This window comes from Tympanuchus pallidicinctus, unplaced genomic scaffold (genome assembly GCF_026119805.1).
Source record: "Tympanuchus pallidicinctus isolate F22 unplaced genomic scaffold, pur_lepc_1.0 scaffold72, whole genome shotgun sequence".
Lineage (NCBI taxonomy): Eukaryota > Metazoa > Chordata > Aves > Galliformes > Phasianidae > Tympanuchus > Tympanuchus pallidicinctus.
In genome coordinates, this window is record NW_026294794.1 from 92,723 (window position 1) to 111,052 (window position 18,330).

The 18,330-nt window shown below is 38.3% G+C and overlaps 1 protein-coding gene across 4 annotated transcripts; it reads left to right on the top strand.

The window, feature by feature from the left end:
- Positions 1-2,021: 2,021 nt before the first annotated feature.
- LOC128072914 (WD repeat-containing protein 27-like) lies at positions 2,022-17,418 on the top strand. 4 transcript variants are annotated; one of them, XM_052667143.1, is made up of 12 exons: positions 2,022-2,238; positions 3,735-3,859; positions 4,311-4,424; positions 4,911-4,962; positions 8,791-8,923; positions 9,182-9,285; positions 9,669-9,736; positions 10,412-10,545; positions 11,868-11,941; positions 13,506-13,584; positions 15,932-16,003; positions 17,260-17,418. In XM_052667143.1, exons 2-12 carry the CDS (start codon positions 3,845-3,847, stop codon positions 17,393-17,395), a joined length of 981 nt encoding a protein of 326 aa, XP_052523103.1. In that variant the 5' UTR covers positions 2,022-2,238; positions 3,735-3,844; the 3' UTR covers positions 17,396-17,418. The 4 variants fall into 4 exon arrangements, with proteins under 4 accessions (XP_052523103.1, XP_052523104.1, XP_052523101.1 ...); XM_052667144.1 differs by lacking the exon at positions 4,311-4,424; XM_052667141.1 differs by lacking the exon at positions 3,735-3,859.
- Positions 17,419-18,330: the final 912 nt, after the last annotated feature.

Sequence of the window (18,330 nt, forward strand, 5' to 3'; positions counted from 1 at the left end):
CATGTTCAATTTCACAAACTGAAATGTGATTTAGTCCATCATGTATCAATTTAAAAAAGAATTTCAAGTATTACCTACAAGATTCCAATAAGTATAGTCCAGAAAACAGACTCTTCATCCTGAGATTCATCTTCTGTAGAGTGTGAGTATTTCTGGGTTGCCTCCATCTCCTCTGGATTGTAGGAAGCCTCGCCAAATGGATGCTGTACGACTGTTCGATCATAGTAGACTTTCATTTCAAACTCACTCTCCTGGTGGGAGGGATGCCCATAAATCCCTATTCCCACTGGTCGGTGGAAGTGTGCTGCTACGTGGACAACGTCTTGGCCACAAGTAACAGACTGTAACTCATACTCGTCAAAGCTGGGGTGAAGAGTCATATCAGATACATACAAATCACATCACCTTTTCAACTCTGCATCTGAAGTACTATCTTTCCCTCATGATTTAGTCTCAAGTAGCTGCAGTTTCCTGCTCCAATCTGGCCTTGAACAACATGAAGAAGAATCCATTCTTCAGGTACATCCTCTTCCTCAAAGGTTTTTACCAAACATAGTACTTGAGCTGCCACAAATACTATCAGGATTCTCCTCCAGCATGCTGCCATGGCTCTTACGTTTTATTCTGATTCTTCCTATTGTCAAGTCCAGTACTCTGCAAATACAAAACGATTTAGAGTTAGTATATTTCATTCCTGGATGGAATCAGTTTTTGTTCACACCAAATCAAGCAACTTCAATAAAAGCTGGTTATTTACTGAGAAAACACAACGCGCTGAATGATGTGTAGATTGTTTCTCTGCCCAAAAGCAGCATATTGTCACTGAAGAAGCGTGTGTGCACTTTCATCAAGTTTTTGTTACTATATGAACACTCAGCTCTTTACAGCACTTACCTACACGACAGCTCAGGCTGCTGGGGCAGGGCAGAGAGGGAAGGGGCTGTTACACAGTCAAGGCTCCCGCACCCTTTCCTCTCCCTCGTGGCACGCTGCTGCCCAGGCAGCCTCAGCACAACAGCTGCACTCAATGCACGAGCTCTAAACCTTGCCAGACTTCCAAAGAATGCGAATTTAAATGCCAGCCAAGGGTGCTTTGAAGCTTCAGATGGCTTCCATCACTTCGTGCCTTCCACAAAGACTGTACAATTACCTTAAACATGACAGCTACTACTACACTGTTGGTAACCCACTAGCATCAAAACAAACCGCATGACTCCCGCTGAAATGTCACTTAAATCGCACGGGTTTTACAGCTAACAGACGGAGGAACAACAGCACCCCAACTTTTCTACAGCTCCCAGCTTATGGTCCCACGGGCCACAAGGCCCCAGTTCTGCAACGACAGCATACAAGAGCACAGCCCCGCCCTCGTAACCGTCCAAACCAACAAAAACCCCTTTGAACAGCGACAGAAAAACAGCCTTCTACCTTTCGCGGCGCAGCTCACCTCCAGCCCGCCCCGGGGCTTCGGCGACTGCGAGGCCGCGGCTCCGTAGACGTGCGGCAGGGCAGGCCGGCCCCAAGGCGGGCCGGCACACCCTGACGGCAGCGGCTGCACGGAGGCAGCGCGGAGGCCGATCCCAAAGAGCCTCCGGGCCCCCTCTCGCTTCGCCGCTCCTCCCGAACCCGGCCCGGACAGCGGCGCGAGGAGCAGGCACCGCCTCCCAGCCCCGCCCCGCAACCGCCACTCACCGCCGTTGCGGCCGCCTCTCCTGCGCGCTGCCTCTCACGCGCGCCGCGGCAGGCAGGTCGGGCGGGGCTGCGCGCTAGCCGCAGACTGAGCCCTCTGCTATCGCGAGAGTTGGGCTGCGAGCGCGGCCATCGCTTTGGCAACCCGCTCCGCCCACCTGCTCCCGTGTGACTGAGCAACGCGCAGCGGCGCTTGTCCCTCTCGGCGACCCGTCGGCAGCGATGCAGTTGCCATAGTGACCTCCCATGAGCTCTCTCTCCCCGCCCGTTGCTCGGCGGCTGGGCTTCTTCGTCCCGATCCCGCGCAGTTAGGAGGTCGGGACGCACCCAGAGCCGCCAGCGGTGCCCCGCTGGAGGATGGAAAGCGAGGGCGACAGTTGTTCATGGGGAAGGAGCAAAGAGCCTGAGGTCGTCCGCGAAAAACGTCTGTTTAAGTCCAGGTTGCCGGAGTGCCTCGTCCAGGTGGCGTGCGGACACCAGCACTGCACCTTCCCTCTGAATCGCAACGAGCTGTGCGTCTGGAATACAGCTGGCAGCCCTGCTGCACAGGTAACAACGCCTCCCGCTGTATGCTGTAGAAAAACGTCAAAAGGGAAGGCATGGAGAAAAAATCATTGTTAAAAATGATGTTGATTTGCCTATCATTTAATGTGTAGGAATTGGGTTTCGTACTCACAAAACTCACGTTGCCACAGTGAATGTGCAAAGCTACATATTATTAAAACATATTATTTAAAAAAAAAAAACAAAAAACAAAAAACAAAAAAACACTCGTAAAGAAATGAGAATGTTTTAAATACTTTTATAATGAATGTTTGTTTATTTTATAATGAATATAAAATAATTTTATAATGAATGTTATCATTACACTTTAATGCATGCAAGTATAACATAGAGTTTCAGGGAATGATTCAGGGAGTGGGCATGAAATTGGACTAAAAATTCAGGGGAAACAAACATGGAAATTAATTAGAGTCACTTAGTGGGAGATCAGTAGACAGTCTGTGTATATTTAATATAAAGACATTTGAAAGCCAGATTCACTGCTGCTAGATTTCCTTCTTCACTTTTCTGTCTCTGTCCACACGCTCTTCAGCAGATGCTGTGTAGACTGTCTCTGCCCAGACTGCTCTCTGCACAGTCTTGGACTATTTTTTTTCATGTTATTTTTATCAAATGTCAGGAAGTTGAGTTCTTTATGTGATTCATCTCTCCATGCTGATAAACATTGATACATTAATCTGTTATAGAAAGACTCCTCAGTGTCTAGAGTAAAACCTAGAAGAAGGCTGTTGTGGCTGTGTTCTGGTTAGTTTGCAGCCTATGGAATCCTAAGACTTGATAAGATGTCCAAAATCTGTACAGTGTTGAAGGCAGCATCATAAAATGTGGATCTGCAGAACGACTGAGATGAACATAATGATGTGGTGATAAGAGGGATGAAAAATGTCTGTTCTCAGAGCCATTCTTCTCATCCTACTATGCAATGATTTGTAGTGGTGTACTCCCCTGTTCAGCCTTTTCCCAGAGAAGAATTAAAACCAGGAGAAGAAAAGTTCCCTTGCTTAGTGGTTGAGTGGCTGAAATATTCATCAAAAATATTCAGAAATATTTTTCAAATCTCTGCTCTGCTGGGTTTGAATCAGGATTTCCTGTCTCCAAAATGAACAAGGCACTATTAGGTTCTCTAGACATGCCATTCTGATACAAAAATTCTATCCTTGACATTAGTGAGATTTGATATGCATGCTTATTATTAGTGTTGCAAAGAGTACCATATATGGTCTAGGTAAGGAGGTAGATGGATAAATCTTCCTGGTATATAGTTCTGCTCTTTGCTTTCCAATAACCTAGTCTAATTGGACTAGATGATCTTCCAATCCATATTGTTATATATTATTAAATGATGGGTTACTCTGTATATTTTCCTAACAGATACTGGTATAAATGTCTTGTTAGATAGCTGCTATGCAATGTTTGTGAGAATCTTGCTGCATCAGAATTTTAGATTTTGCTAAATGTCAGTAATAATAAAATTGCTGCAGGGTTAACACCTCAAGGAATTATTATTGGAACTCTTCTGAGGTTGGTTCTTCATGTAAGATTTAGTCCAGATGATCAACAAGTGGCAGTATGTGCTTGAAATCGAATCTACATGTTAAGTGCAAAGGTGAGATACCATTCTTTGTAGCCACAGTGCTGTTGTTTCTTGAAGTTCATCGCTTTCAATAAAATCATGATGTGCTACTGTATGCATTCATATTCTCGTTTAGAAGAAAACAAATACAAATGAATGCTGAATAGCATTATCAATGACACGTCATAAAAATGATGACAGAGTAAAGTGTTGAAGTTAAACGATATCTCAGTGTTATGAAAACATCTGAAAAATTACTCCTTTATCATTCACTTTGAAAAAGCAAATGCAACATGTGGTGTTTTCTGCCAGCAGAATGATATATGTGGCTATATTTGGCTTAAGAAAATCTTGTTGAATTTATAGTTTGAACCTAAGTCTGATGTTATTTTTAGCAATAGTTCTTAGTTATTAAGACCTTGAATTAATTGCCAGTTTTGTTTTGAAATCTGTTTTGCTTTTATTTTGACTTTCCTATTTGTAGAATGAAGCTATACTAGTTAAATTGAATGGCCACCTGGCTCCAGTGACTGCTGCTGAGTTTTGCACATGGCAGAAAAATATGGTTATATCGGTGTCTGAAGACAGAAGCTTCAAGGCAAGGAAATTCTTGAGCTGCATTTAAAAAAAAATAATAGAATTAATGAATTTTTGAATTAATGTTGTCTTTTTTTTCCTAAAATCATTTGCTGAAAGCTAAGCAAAAGTCATCTTTGATATTATAGAGATCAAGATATTGTTTTTAAGAATTGCTTGCAAAGTTATCATAAAAATTAATTATTTTTATTTATTTATCTATTTCTAATGACAATGAAGGTTTTTCATAGTCAAAACAGTATAGTGAAGTGTTAACTTTGGTGATTTTTATTATCTGGCAAATAAACTCTGGCACTTATCGATTAAACAGAGCCCGACACAATAAAGAGGCAAACAAATAAACAAACCCTGTGGAAAAGAACCTTACTATATTGCATCGCTTTCAGTGGCTGCATTTCCTCGTTTTCACCACTTGATGGCCTTTAAAAGTTTGTTTTTTCCTTAAAGATCTAAGTAGGTGCCTATCTTATTTTGTTTTTCCCTATAGGTATGGGACTATTCTACTAGATTGTTAATGTATCAGTCAGGGATATTAACAGGTAAATTTTCCTTTTTTATATACTTCTGCACAGCAAAATGTATCGATCTGAACAATAAAATAAAATCAGTATGTAGGTGTTTAGTTGATCTAGTAAAAATATTTCTAGTAAACTATATGCTAGCTCATATATTTTCCTTTAAAGTGGGTAGGTAGTTTCAGTGTATTTTTATAAACAGTTCTTGAACAGAATATGCGTTTAACTGTTGGCATTTACTGAGATGTGCAAATAGTTCTATTGTCTATGTGGGGTTTTTTTGTTTTTTTTTTTAAGTTTTTTGTAGGAAATGAAAAGAAATACTATAAGTGTACCATGTGTAGGTTTACTAGCAGGGCTTGTTGTTGAAGGCATACATTGACTTTAAAATCAAAAGCTGCGTTTTATAGAAAGATGAGAACAAAAGGAGAGGAGGACAAGCATCTGTGCAGCAAGGACGCTCCTCTCCAATAGAACTTTTCCTGAGAGTAACCATATGGTTTTCACCAGAACATGCTCCAATTCTGTGCTGGTTGTTCTTGCTTACGGTTCAATTAGAGCAGTTGGAGCACACTTCAACTGGGGGAAGGAACTACATGGGAAATGGTTGTTAAGCTTTGTGCTTATCTACTATTAGATGCCTCAAAGCAAAGGGAGAGCTCAAACCTATGGTAGGAAAGAAGAGGAAGAAGGAATGACTCCTCTCTGAGCCTGTGGCAGTTGCTTTGATTGAACTGGTTTGTGGTAGCAAGGCCATGAGAATAACAGTAGGTGATCTGACAATGGGGCTCTGAAAAATATTGCTGCTTAAGCCTGGGTGAAAGGGTGCAGCAAACCACGGCCTCTGCAGTGTAGATAGAAGGTTACTGAAAATCACAGCCATACCATTTTAGGAAGGCAGGCTACAGATCTAGAAATGGAAAACCCACTGCAACAAAAAAAAGCGAAGACCCTTTGCCTTAGGGTTTTGTTGTTGTTGTTTTGTTTTGTTTTTACCTTTCTTTATAAATAGGAGCTAGCAATTTTGAATAAAATTTCTGATTCATGTGTATTCTGGAACTGATTGCAACTTTTTTGGAACAGCATTTCCTTTGCTAAGTCTACTAAGTGACGAAGAAAAGAGACAAATCATCACTGGATGTGCTGAAGGACAGGTAGTAGACATAAAAAATAATCTCTCTGTGACAAAATAGTCAACTATCATTAATTTATCTATCAAGAAGCATCACAATTTGCATGCTAGTTTTAAAATGCTGCAACAATTATTTTAGCAAACATAACAATATAGCACCTTTATTACAAAATGCAAACTTTTTCCTCAAAACCATGAAAGTTTTTAGAACTGCAATCAGTAAGTATATGTACACTGAGATGCTATATGTATCTGTTTTAAAAGAAAAAAGATGAAAAGCAGAATTCTCATTTTTTGGCCAAGAAAAAAACAAATAACCATAAATGGGAGAGACCATGATTTTAATGTGGTGGAATTCTAAGAAAAATGTAATAAATGTACTTGAAGCACTTGAATTCTTCTTTAATTTAATGCTAGGAATAAATTAATCTGATTTTTTTTCTGTGGCATATTGAAGCTCTCTTCCTTCAGTGTAAGTGTCCGATGGATAAGCAATTGGTTGAAAGGCCGCAGACAGAGGGTGGTGGTCAATGGCTCTGTGTCCAGGTGGAGGCCGGTAACAAGTGGTGTCCCCCAAGGGTCTGTCTTGGGACCGGTGCTCTTCAACATCTTTATTAATGACATCGATGAGGGAATTGAGTGCACCCTCAGCGTTTGCTGACGACACCAAGCTGAGTGGTGCGGTTGATACGGTGGAAGGAAGGGATGCCATTCAGAGGGGCCTCGACAGGCTGGAGGGCTGGGCTCAGGTGAACCTAATGAGGTTCAACACGGCAAAGTGCAAGGTTTTGCATTTGGGCTGGAAGAACCCCAGGCACCCGTACAGGCTGGGAGGAGTGGGCCTTGAGAGCAGCTCGGCAGAGAAGGACCTGGGGGTCCTGATGGACGAGAGACTGAACATGAGCCAGCAGTGCGCTCTGGCAGCTCGAAAGGCAAATGGGATCCTGGGCTCCATCAGGAGAGGGGTGGTCAGCAGGGACAGGGAGGTGATTGTCCCTCTCTACTCGGCTCTTGTGAGGCCCCACCTGGAGTCCTGTGTCCAGGTGTGGAGCCCTCAGTACAAGAAAGACATTGAGATTTTGGAAAGGGTCCAGAGGAGGGCGACTAAGATGATCAGGGGGCTGGAGCACCTCCCCTATGAGGACAGGCTGAGGGAGTTGGGCTTGTTCAGCCTGGAGAAGAGAAGGCTGCGGGGTGACCTCATTGCAGCCTATCAATACCTGAAGGGAACCTACAGCCAGGAGGGGAGTAAACTCTTCCAAAGGGCTGACAACAGCAGGACTAGGGGAAATGGATCCAAGTTGAGGGAGGGAAGATTTAGGTTGGATGTTAGGGGGAAGTTCTGTACAAGGAGAGCGGTTAGGCCCTGGAACGGGCTGCCCAGGGAGGTTGTGGATGCCCCGTCCTTGGACGTGTTCAAGGCCAGGTTGGACGGGGTCCTGGGCAACCTGATCTGAATGTGTACGTTTGGTGGCCCTGCTAGGCAGGGGGGTTGGAACTACATGATCCTTGAGGTCCCTTCCAACCCGGGTGATTCTGTGATTCTGTGTGATGGGTCATGAAGAAAGTTAAATATGTAAATATGGTGATGCCTAAAAAGACAAAGGTATCAATGAGATTAACTTATGTGGTCCATTAAGCAATTGCATACAGATAGCCTAGGATTTTTAATTGTAGGTAATAGTCTGTGAGGAGTTGTTTTTAAAAAACATAAACATATGGGAATTAGACATGCTGTTCAAATTGATAATGGCTTCTTCTGCTAATAATGAAATAATAAAATAATAAAACCTTTGAAAAGTTTGGGATATAGATAGATGTAATTTAATTTCTGGTCCCAGGTAAGATGAGTAAAAATTCATTACTTACATAAGCAGAGTTCAGTATTGAACCTCTAGCTCATATTTGTATAATTTCATTGCAGTTGCTTTTCTTTTGTTTTCTTTCGGCTTTGGATTTTCAGTTTTAGCAGTGATCATAGTTACCGTTGTGTGGCACATACTGACTTAAAGAAAGAGCAAGAGAAATTCTATAATAAAATCTGGAAATCTGAAGAAGAATTAGGTAGCATAGTGCTTCTAGTATGCTGGTTTTGCTATATTTCAATTGTTATTGACTACTGAGTGTGTGTGCCTTTCATGCCATGAAAGGTTAGTGTAAGTGATGGAGTTTTGAATCTCAGTCACGTGGAATCTTTGACTGAAGTTGATATGAAGATGGGGATTGGCATTCAGGGAGGAATTACGCATATGTGTCTCTAATAACATCTTGGATAATGTATCTGCTTGTAAATCATAGCATGATACATGTGAGAATAAAATCAATTCCTAAAAAAGATAATCCATTGTCTAAGTGGAGTACCATTTCTCAGTTACCTTTGAAGCTTCTAAGAATCTTCTATTTTACGCTGCGTTATGTTATTTTATGCTATATGTTTTGCTGTGCTATGTTGTTTTATGTTTATACCAGAGCCCCCATGATATATTATTTAACTGACAGTGGTATTTTTATAACACTGAGTACTTATAAATGAATAACAATTGCACCTCAGCAAGGTGATTCTCTGGCTCAAGACATCTCCATCTTTTGAAATTGAAAGATAGTGTGGTCTTATTTCGTGCTATTTTACTGCATTACTTTTAATTCTCTCTTAAATCCCTTCTGTTTGCCTTATTTCATTGTTTCGTTGACTGATGATATTGTTGATTGGTTTTTTTTAGGTGAAAGGCAAAATGCTTCTGCGCTTTGCAAAACAAACAGCATGAAACCAGAGGGGTCAGTGGAAGCATCATTGCCTGTTCTCCTAATTGAACACTGTGACTATTCAGTACGTTTCCACAATGAAGAAAATATGTAAGTCCCTTACAATATCAGGTTCTTAGGTTATTTTCACAGCATCAATTTTAATTGAAACTTTTTCCTTTGAACTGCAGATTTTAAAAATGCATTTAAAATCTTCTATGGGATGGCTTATTATTTTTGTCATATTGGAATCAAGTTAGCTAGTATTACTGTGTCTTATATATTAAAAGAAAAAAAAGAAAAAAAGCTTCTTTATCATACTCAGGTATGTTTGGTTTTTTTGTTTGGGTTTTTTTTTTTTCCTAATAGATGCTGTGCCCAGAATAGAAGCTATTTTTGGATAGGAACCTCTACTGGCTTATCATTAATAAATTTAGCAAACTTGGAACTGGAAGCGTTTTTATGTTACAAAGGTATCATTAGAAAATGTCTTGCTACAATCTAACATTTTCTTTGTTGGCTGATATAAATAGTAAAAGAATTAGTTAATACAGCAAAAATGTTTTTTAATATTTTAATTTAGCAATTAATTTTACTGTGCTTTTCTATCACTGATGACTTGTTTCAGAACATGTGTCAGTACTAGATTTTTGTAGTGGTTACTAATGAATTCTTATTCAATTTAGCAAGCTAAATACAAGGCATGTTATTCTACTCATACTTCATGATGTGGCTGTAAGCTAGAAGGATATATACTGAAAATCATGGATTATGATTATGTCAAAACAGCATGAGTAAATTTTTTTCCCTTTTAAATGTAAATACATCTCTTACCACTGTGTTCTTTTTGGTAAAGATTACAGTGGCCTCAGCATTCAATTTGCTAGATGGTGTTCATTAATGAAGAAAGCAGTTAATGGAAAGGTGAGTATATATTTAGCATTTATTTAACGAATGTTTACATTTCCAGTTATTTTTATAAACGTTAATTCTGCATTTTGTATACAAATCATGTACATGTATACTATTTTATTTATTCAAAATGTGAATTGCAGAGTTATTTCGTTGGAGATGATTCTTTAAGGAGTTTTCTAGTTTTAATAGTTCTCAAAATTTAAATACTATCTGAAGTGACTAGAAAGCAAAAGGTGAATTGTTTTTTATGGTGTTTGGTGTGTACCTTGAATGTCAAGAATGACCACTGAGGGGGCAGAGGCACTGCCTTAGAGGAAAAAAAGGTAAAAACGTTGTTACACCTTTTCCTCAAACAGATGCTGGGATGAACTTCTGAATCTTTCCAAGAAATCTGGGAGTCTGCAAAAACCGAGTTGTGAGAAAATTTCTGTGGAAAATCAGCAAAAGAGCTTTTTTAGGAAATGAAATATATACATATAATATTACATACAAGCACCATAAGCATATTTTGAAGGACACCATTAAGCACTTTTTACTGCTTAATGCTGTGAGACCAAATCTATGGATATCTCTGAGTAATTTTAATAATTAAAAAACAGTTTCATTCTCTGTTATAAATACCTTTGTGTTAGAGCTTAAACTGTGAAATACATGGTGTGCTATTTTATAGTGTAATTATTGCAGGTTTTATGCTTGATCACTTCAATGTTTGAAGACATCATTGCTGTGTTGGAAGTTAACCCTGCTTTGTTGGTGACATCTCAGCAGAGTGGTGTTCTTAAAAGTGGAAATGAAGGGAGTCTATCAGTCATTGCCAGGTACAGAATAACTTAAAATGTTCTTATTTTTTTTCAAAATTGGATAATGCATTTGTTTTTCTGACACTTAGGTGTATCACATGCTTTTGTACAGTGTTATTTTCTGACTTGGATTAACTTTACCTGTTTCCCTGTCCTGCTTTATTGCACTGAGTGGGAGAAATTACTAAATTGCATAGAGTGGTTGGAACCAGAAGGGACATCTGGAGGTCATCTTGGAGGTCCCTTCTAAAGCAGGGACACTCAGAGCAGGGCCCAAGTCCAGTTTGCTTGGAAAAATCCCTGCTGAGTCTCCTCTTCTTTACGCTGAATAGTTCACATTTTCTCAGTCTTTCCTCACAAGAGAGACACTACTGTCCCTTCATTGTCTTTGTGGCTCTTTGCCAAACTCTCCCTCCAGTAGCGTAATGTCTTTCTTGAACTGGGGGATGTAATCCTGAACACTAAAACAGAGCAGAGGGGAAGGATACCTGCTTTGACCTGGTGGCAGCACTTCTTGGTACACCACATGACACCATTGGCCATTTTTGCTGAAAGAGTGCATTGCTGGTTCACTTCCTGTGTGGGGTTTGCCGGCATCCTCAGGTCCTTTTCTGGACTTGCTGGTCCCCTGCATGTATTGGGGCCTGGAGTTTTTCTTCCCTATATGCAGGACTCAGCACTCTTCCCTGTTGAACTTGTTGATGCTTTTGGCAGCACACTTCTCCAGTCTGTCAGGATCTCTGGATGGCTGCACAACCCTCTGGTGTATCATTCATTCTCCCAGTTTTGTGGTGTCTTCTGAAGCCTTGATAAGGACACACTCCACCATCCAGATTATTAATGCAGATGTTGAACAGGATTGGTCTCAGGACTGATCCCTAAAGTATTCCACCAGTTATTTGATTCCTGCTAGACTTTGTGCCACCAATCACTTCTGGGCCTGGCTGTTCTTGCTGTGTGCTCCTCCAGCCCATGCTTCATGAGCCTCTCTATGAGGATCTCATGGGAGACAATGGCAAAAGCATTCAAGTCCAGGTAAACCATATGAACCACTTTCCTCTTGTCTACAAGATAATCGCTTAATCACAGAAGTTTATAAAGTCAGTGAAGCATCACTTCCCTGGCAAATCCATGGAGATAGCTCTCAATGAGTGTCTGGCCCTTCATGGTCCTTGAAATGACTTCTGTGAAAACACTGACATTTCAAGTCGCAGAAAAACCTGATGTATATAGTGAAGTATAGATTATCACAAATTGGTAAAAATAAGTTTTGACACCTTTTCCTAATCTGATTTTGTCCATTGAATTTATCAATGTTTTATTTATTTTTTTATACTTAGGTGTTCTCTGTTGCCAACATCTCCATTGTGTGAAAATTTAAATAAAAATAAAAAACGTCTGAGTAAAACACATGGTAAGTGTAAAACAATCTTGATATGAATTAATAAAGTCATAGTTTTAAAAACAGTAAAAGACTGTCTGTTGCCTATTCTAAGCAATATATTTATTTTTTAAGTTGTATGTATTTTATTTTTATTTTATTAGGCAGAATTTTATTTTTCTAGTAGTATTTCATATTGTACCCAAATATTTGTAATGAAAATGATGATAATGTGATGTTTTTCTTTTTTAAAATATAGTCTTCTGAGAAATGTCAATTTTGAAAGAGTTAAAGTATGTAGAATGCTTACATTTTCTCATATCTTTTCATAGCGTGGAATATAATTTTCTATGTAACTTGACTTTCTTTCTTATTTTTAGTTAAACATTTGATTGGTTTTGTTGTCCTGAATACTCTTTTGTTAATACTTGTAAGTTTAGGAAATTTACTTTTGACTTTGGTTTCTACTACTCAAAAAAAAAAAAAAAAAAAAAAAAAGGTCTGACTTTCAGTTGCTGTTGGAGAACATATCACTTCTTTGCTCAGTAATACTAAAACTAAGTTCGGAAATAACTAGAAAATATTTTTTTCATAATCACCTTTTCTTTTGAAAAGATAGAAAATAACTGGCAGCTGGAGACACTTAGAATAATCTATTTTGATTCTATTGATTGTAGTTGGTGGACATGCTAGAATGTCAAAGGTTATCGTTTTGGTTTTATGTGGAAATCTGAGAAAGCATCTGTTTTTGCTAGAATTTGAAGCTTCCTCTGAAACCCAGCACTGTGTTATTACTGACACGTCACATTCAGATATCTTAGTTGTTCTAAGGAAATCCTATGATATCTCGGAGCAAGTGGTGTCGGGCATTCTTGAGGAAGGACCATTTTCTCCTTTGTGATTTCATATAGAGAAGTGATAGCTGATGGGAGCTAAAGATGTGTCTATCCTCAGCACTGGTAAATGTGCCCACGAGATCACTCACAATGCTCCTGAAGGTTTTCCCTTGGAATATGAACAAGATTTCCACACCCTCCAACTCCCGCCTTTTAAATTTAATTAGGTCATTTCTGCTGATATGAAATGCTCGTATTTAGTTTTGAGCTGGAAGCTGCCTTTCAGGAATGTTATTACAAGAGGGTAAATGCAGCCATTATTAATGACTTCTCAAGCCACATAAAAGAACAGTCATTTATGTGCACCTACTAGCCAGTTTGTTTCAGATCTTTAGATATATTCCAAATGTAAGTTGTATTTTTTAGCTAGTAAATATAAAACCAAAGCATAAAGTAGGCAACTACAGAATACATTCACGAGTAAACGATGAAAAAAGTTCCTTAGAACACTATTTTTTGTTAGTTCAAAGTTTAGAGAAGTTCCTACTTGATATTATTTGAGGAGGGATATTATGCAAAGAGATAGCTCATTTCTTTCCTTTTCTCAGTCTTCTGAAGTAACTGATCATAATTGTGTTTTGTATGACAAGGAGACATTAAAAATTGTCACTGTTCTAGCATAACTGTATATCCATAAACTTGTAAAAATGTAACGTCACATTAGGAAGCTCTTAAGTGAATATTAAATTATTTTACTATAGGAGTGAAAAGCACCGTGAAAGATCAACCACTGGGTTTTCATGATAAAATTAAGTCATCGGGTTATACAGCTGCACCACAGTGAGTAGATACACTTGTACTTTATCTGCTTTACTGGGATCTGATATTTTGTCATGTAATAGAGACGTATAGTCTCACCACTGTGAAATTGATGACCCATGAAAAATAGATAAGATTTTAACAAACATAGTCCTTTTAAAAACATTGTAAATTTTCACAGCTGCTGATCAGTGATCAATTGCAAGCGGTCTTGAAATAAAAACTTCTGTGTACATTTACACAGTATCTGTTTCTAAATACTATGTCACTTAAACCCACTTAGTTCTTTCCCTTGTTCTACTCACATACAGCATTCTCAGATCAACCCAGGGAGAAGTACGCCATTTATTTCCTCTCAACCATCCTTTGAGACGGGCCATGTTACAATTTTGTGAGCTGTACAACTTCTCTTTATTGGCATGGTGTTATTTTTTAAGAACTTTCAGGATTGTTGTTTTTTATTTTTATTTTTTATTAGGAGCTTCTAAAATCACTTGAGGAACACTTCTCCAAAAGTTTGCTGTAGCTTTGCCTGTTTTTTGCTGGCTGTTAAAGGTTTATCTTTGGATGGAGAACTCACACTCAGATGAGATGAGCAGTGTTGTGTTAGTGTTCCCCACATGAATGGAGAATTTGTCAGTTTCTCAGAGCCACAGATAGATCATACAGACAGCACTTTATTTTTGGTACAGATTATTCTGGACAGCGCCATCCTTTTGTAGTATAATTGTTAGAAATTAGAAGTATAGTTGTAAGTAGAATGGTGCCAATTGTTAGAAGAATTGTTAGAATTTGTAGTATAATTGTTAGAAGTTATAAGTATAGTTATGAGTAGAATGGTGCCAGGTATTACATGAGAAATTACCCTTACTTTGAATGCAAGTGAGTATTGGAACTGAGAAATTAAGAGCTAGCTTTTACCTGTCAGCAATAGATTTCTTTTAAGTGATCTTAGTGAAAGTCTGCTTATGACTACATATTCAGATTGCAACTGGGGGCTGTGGTTTTTATCTTCTGAGAAAAACCGTTAAAGAGTGGGACCTCAAAATAGTTTAAATCATTTTGAAGTGATGAACCTGTTTTTGCTGATTTCTGAATGTTCTATTTGTGTTCCTAATTCTGTGAATATAGAGATTGTGTTGTCTTTTCTCTCCAGTTTCTCTCAACCTAAAAGCCCTGGATAAGATAGGATGAATACAGTCACTGGACTACTAGTTTAAAAAAGTTCTCTTCATCCCATTCCTAATTCCATGATCTAGAATTTCCTTGTTTAATCAAAGCCACTACTGAAGCATCCCTTGAGAACATGACTGAAACTGTCCCAAGCAATAGATAGAAGTTTCAGAGGAAACTATGTCTGACTTGAGGACATCTATGAATTTTCTCCTGCATCTCTTGTACCTCATTTGTAGCTTTGCCTGTCAGTTAAAGGAGCTTTTGGTTGTGATGATGTGTGCAATTATTGTGATGATGTGTGGGATAGATGAAAACCATTCATTTATCCCACCACACGGTGTTCACTGTGGAATATCCTAAATTACTTTTGAATGTGGTGTCAGACTTCTCCCTTAACCAAAAAAATCTCCCCTGTGTTTTCCTGAAGTTTCAGACATGTGAAGATAAACTGTTGAAACAGAGTGTTAAAATGTACTGCAAGATGGAGTGTCTTTCACACTTCAGAGTGATCTGAATACAGCTCAAGCTCTTGCAGGTTTTGCTAAGAAATGTCTCAATTTTTAATATATGTTGTGCTGCTGCTACTAAAAGATTTAGAGTTGTGTTTGCTAAGCATAGTTTCCAGAGAGTCTAGACTCCATTTTTTTCAGGGAATGTAGCTTAGAAACCTGTAATAATTCTGCTCAGATATAGCAAAGACTGTCTTTGTTCCATTTGCTTTGTGTTTATGGTAATGATTTTTTCCTGTACTGCTCTATGAAGGAATTGTGCTGCATGTTTTGCTAACTCAAAAATTACTCTCCCCTTTCGGTTGTTCCAATTTTCTTTCTAAATCTTTATTAGGCATTTTGTGTTTTTCTTGAAGCTACTCTTGTTCATTCAATCTGCAGAAAGAAATACCTGAACACTTCATCTTAATGGACTTTGGCATTCAGAATGCACTATCCAATAAATAAAGCATGGAAAGCAAAACTTCAGCTGTAAACTGGAATATTATAAATCACTACAAAGTCATCTTTTTATCATTCAGCGTGTACATTGTCTTACTTACAGACATTAGGAGTATACATAAACAGTAAGAAGTACCTAGGATTGTTTTTTGTTTGTCGAAAAAACTACCACAACAAGAAAACCCTGCTTCTCTCATGAAACAATGAATGTTTCATATAATAGTCTCTGTTCTTTCTTGTAGAATGGCCATGTTTTCTTCAAATACTAAACTGAAGAAAAATAATGTATCAAAGTGCAAGACCAGTTTTAAAGGGTAGGTAATAAAGCAACTGCTTTAGAGGAGGAACAAATTTAAATGAATTCTATCATAAATATGTTTTATAACTGCTTCTCTTATAACTTTAGTTAGGAGCATCTATGGAACTAAAACACACTGTAAATTTGCTGTAAAATGATTGTAGCAAGTGATTCAGATCTTCATCTGCAATTCTAATAAGAAAAATAGCTGAATGTGACACAGTGAGTTTTCATGATTTCATATCATATGCCTCATTTACTTCTAAAGTTGTGTTGTCTCGAGCCTAATCAAGTTTAGTGTAATGGAGTTAAATAGAATATACATGAAAAGGTTGCCCAGAGAGGCTACTGAGATACGGAGATATTCAGGACCTGTCTGGATGCCTACCTATGCAATCTATTGTAGGGCACCTGCATTAGCAGGGGAATTGGACTCAATCTTTTGAGGTCTCTTCCAACCCCTGCAATTCTGTGATGATTGATTTGATCAGTGAATTCATAGTCATTGTGGACACAAGAGCTAATGTTTTTAAGAAGCTGGCATTTTTTTGTTAATTGATGTGGTATGTTACATGGGAATATTACACACATCCATGTGTGTAATGTTTTTCTCTTTCTCTTTTCTCTTTCTACTATATAAAATCATTCCTCTATGTGTTGCAAACATAAAAATAAAGGATGAATGCTATTTTTCTTCTTTTTCTTAAACTGTTTTTTAAACTTTTAATAGCTGTGCACATAGACAAGCCCTTAGATGAATACTTCAGATGATTTCATAATTGATTTACGTTATTGTGGTGGCTTAACCTAGTTAACAATTACTGTTTTGTTCAGTGTGCTGTTAAGTAGATGATCAATGTCCTATTTCTGTTTACATACAGAAGTATTTTTCATATTACTTACTCTCACAGCAAGGTAGTTTGCATTTTTAATTAATTTCACTAGATAATTATGTGATTTATGAAATTTGATTTTTTAAATTATTTTTGTAAAATGCTGTGTTAATTGTTTATTTCAAAAATTCATAATAGTTGCTGATGTGAGTAATTTAATTATAATAATTTTTAATTTATTCTGATGCTTATTCTGGATTTAGCATAAATTGTCCAGGAAATATACACATAAAAATATTTAGAATAACTCTGCAAGTGATATTTATTTCATTATTGAAATGGTAATAAACTAGGTTTAGACATCTCAATATTTTTCCTTTCTTTCTGCTTTTCCTTTTTTTTTTTTTTTTTTTTTTTTTTTTAATTTATCTTTCTGAAGTAAAAATAATGAATATCCACTGGAAAGTTCTCCTCCAATTAACTATGAGGCAGAAACATCCGTTAGTTTCAACCAACTAGAATTTGTTGTGTTCAGTATTCTGGTATGTATGGTTTCATTAAATGTACTATTTTGACCTTGTGGAGACAGAACAACAAAATTTGTGTAGTGTTGTTTATAAAAGCTATGGTTTTCCTAGGTAAATTCCTAGAAAAATCTGGCATCAGCTGCCTGGTCATCATTTTTTAACTTGCAATACTATGCAATCTGCTAATATGTATCAAATGATTCTAATTCTCCATTGATTTTCTATCTTGTTTGCTTTTGGCCCCGTTCTATCACTTTTCCACCACAACTTGAAAATAATCTCAAGAGCTCCATCAATCCATCCAACCTCTGAAGAGCTTCAACTATCCAGCCAGCCAGCCAGCCAGCCAGCCATGTTGGATGGATTGCGCTATTCAGATGATGGGTGGATGGATGATTGAGCTCTCCAGATGATGGATGGATGGATGGATGGATGGATGGATGGATGGATGGATGGATGGATGGATGGATGATGGAGCTCTCCAGATGATGGATGGATGGATGGATGGATGGATGGATGGATGGATGGATGGATGGAGCTCATCAGATGTTGGATGGATGGACGGAGCTCTTCAGATGTTGAATGAGTGGATGGATGGAGCTCTTCAGATGATGGATGGATGAATGGAACTCTTCAGATGTTGCATGGATGGATGGATGGAGCCCAAATGATGATGGATGGATGATATCAGTTCCTGAGATTATGGATGGCTGGCTGGCTGGCTGGGTGGCTGGATGGATGGATACATGAATGGATGGATGAATGGATGGATGGAGCTTTTAAGACGTTGGATGGATGGATGGATGGATGGATGGATGGATGGATGGATGGATGGATGGATGGAGGTCTACAGATGATGGATATATGAATGGAACTCCTCAGATGTTGGATGGATGGATGGATGGAGCTCTACAGATGATGGATATATGAATGGAACACCTCAGATGTTCTATGGATGGATGGAGGTCTTCAGATAATGGAAG

Bases quoted from the DNA above. Each gene is read 5' to 3' on its own strand.
- LOC128072914 (XM_052667141.1), top strand. From the start codon at position 2,047: ATGGAAAGCGAGGGCGACAGTTGTTCATGGGGAAGGAGCAAAGAGCCT. The intron at 10,546-11,867 runs GTACAGAATAAC...TTTTATACTTAG, and splicing joins AGTCTATCAGTCATTGCCAG to GTGTTCTCTGTTGCCAACAT. The intron at 16,004-17,259 runs GTAGGTAATAAA...ATCTTTCTGAAG, and splicing joins TGCAAGACCAGTTTTAAAGG to TAAAAATAATGAATATCCAC.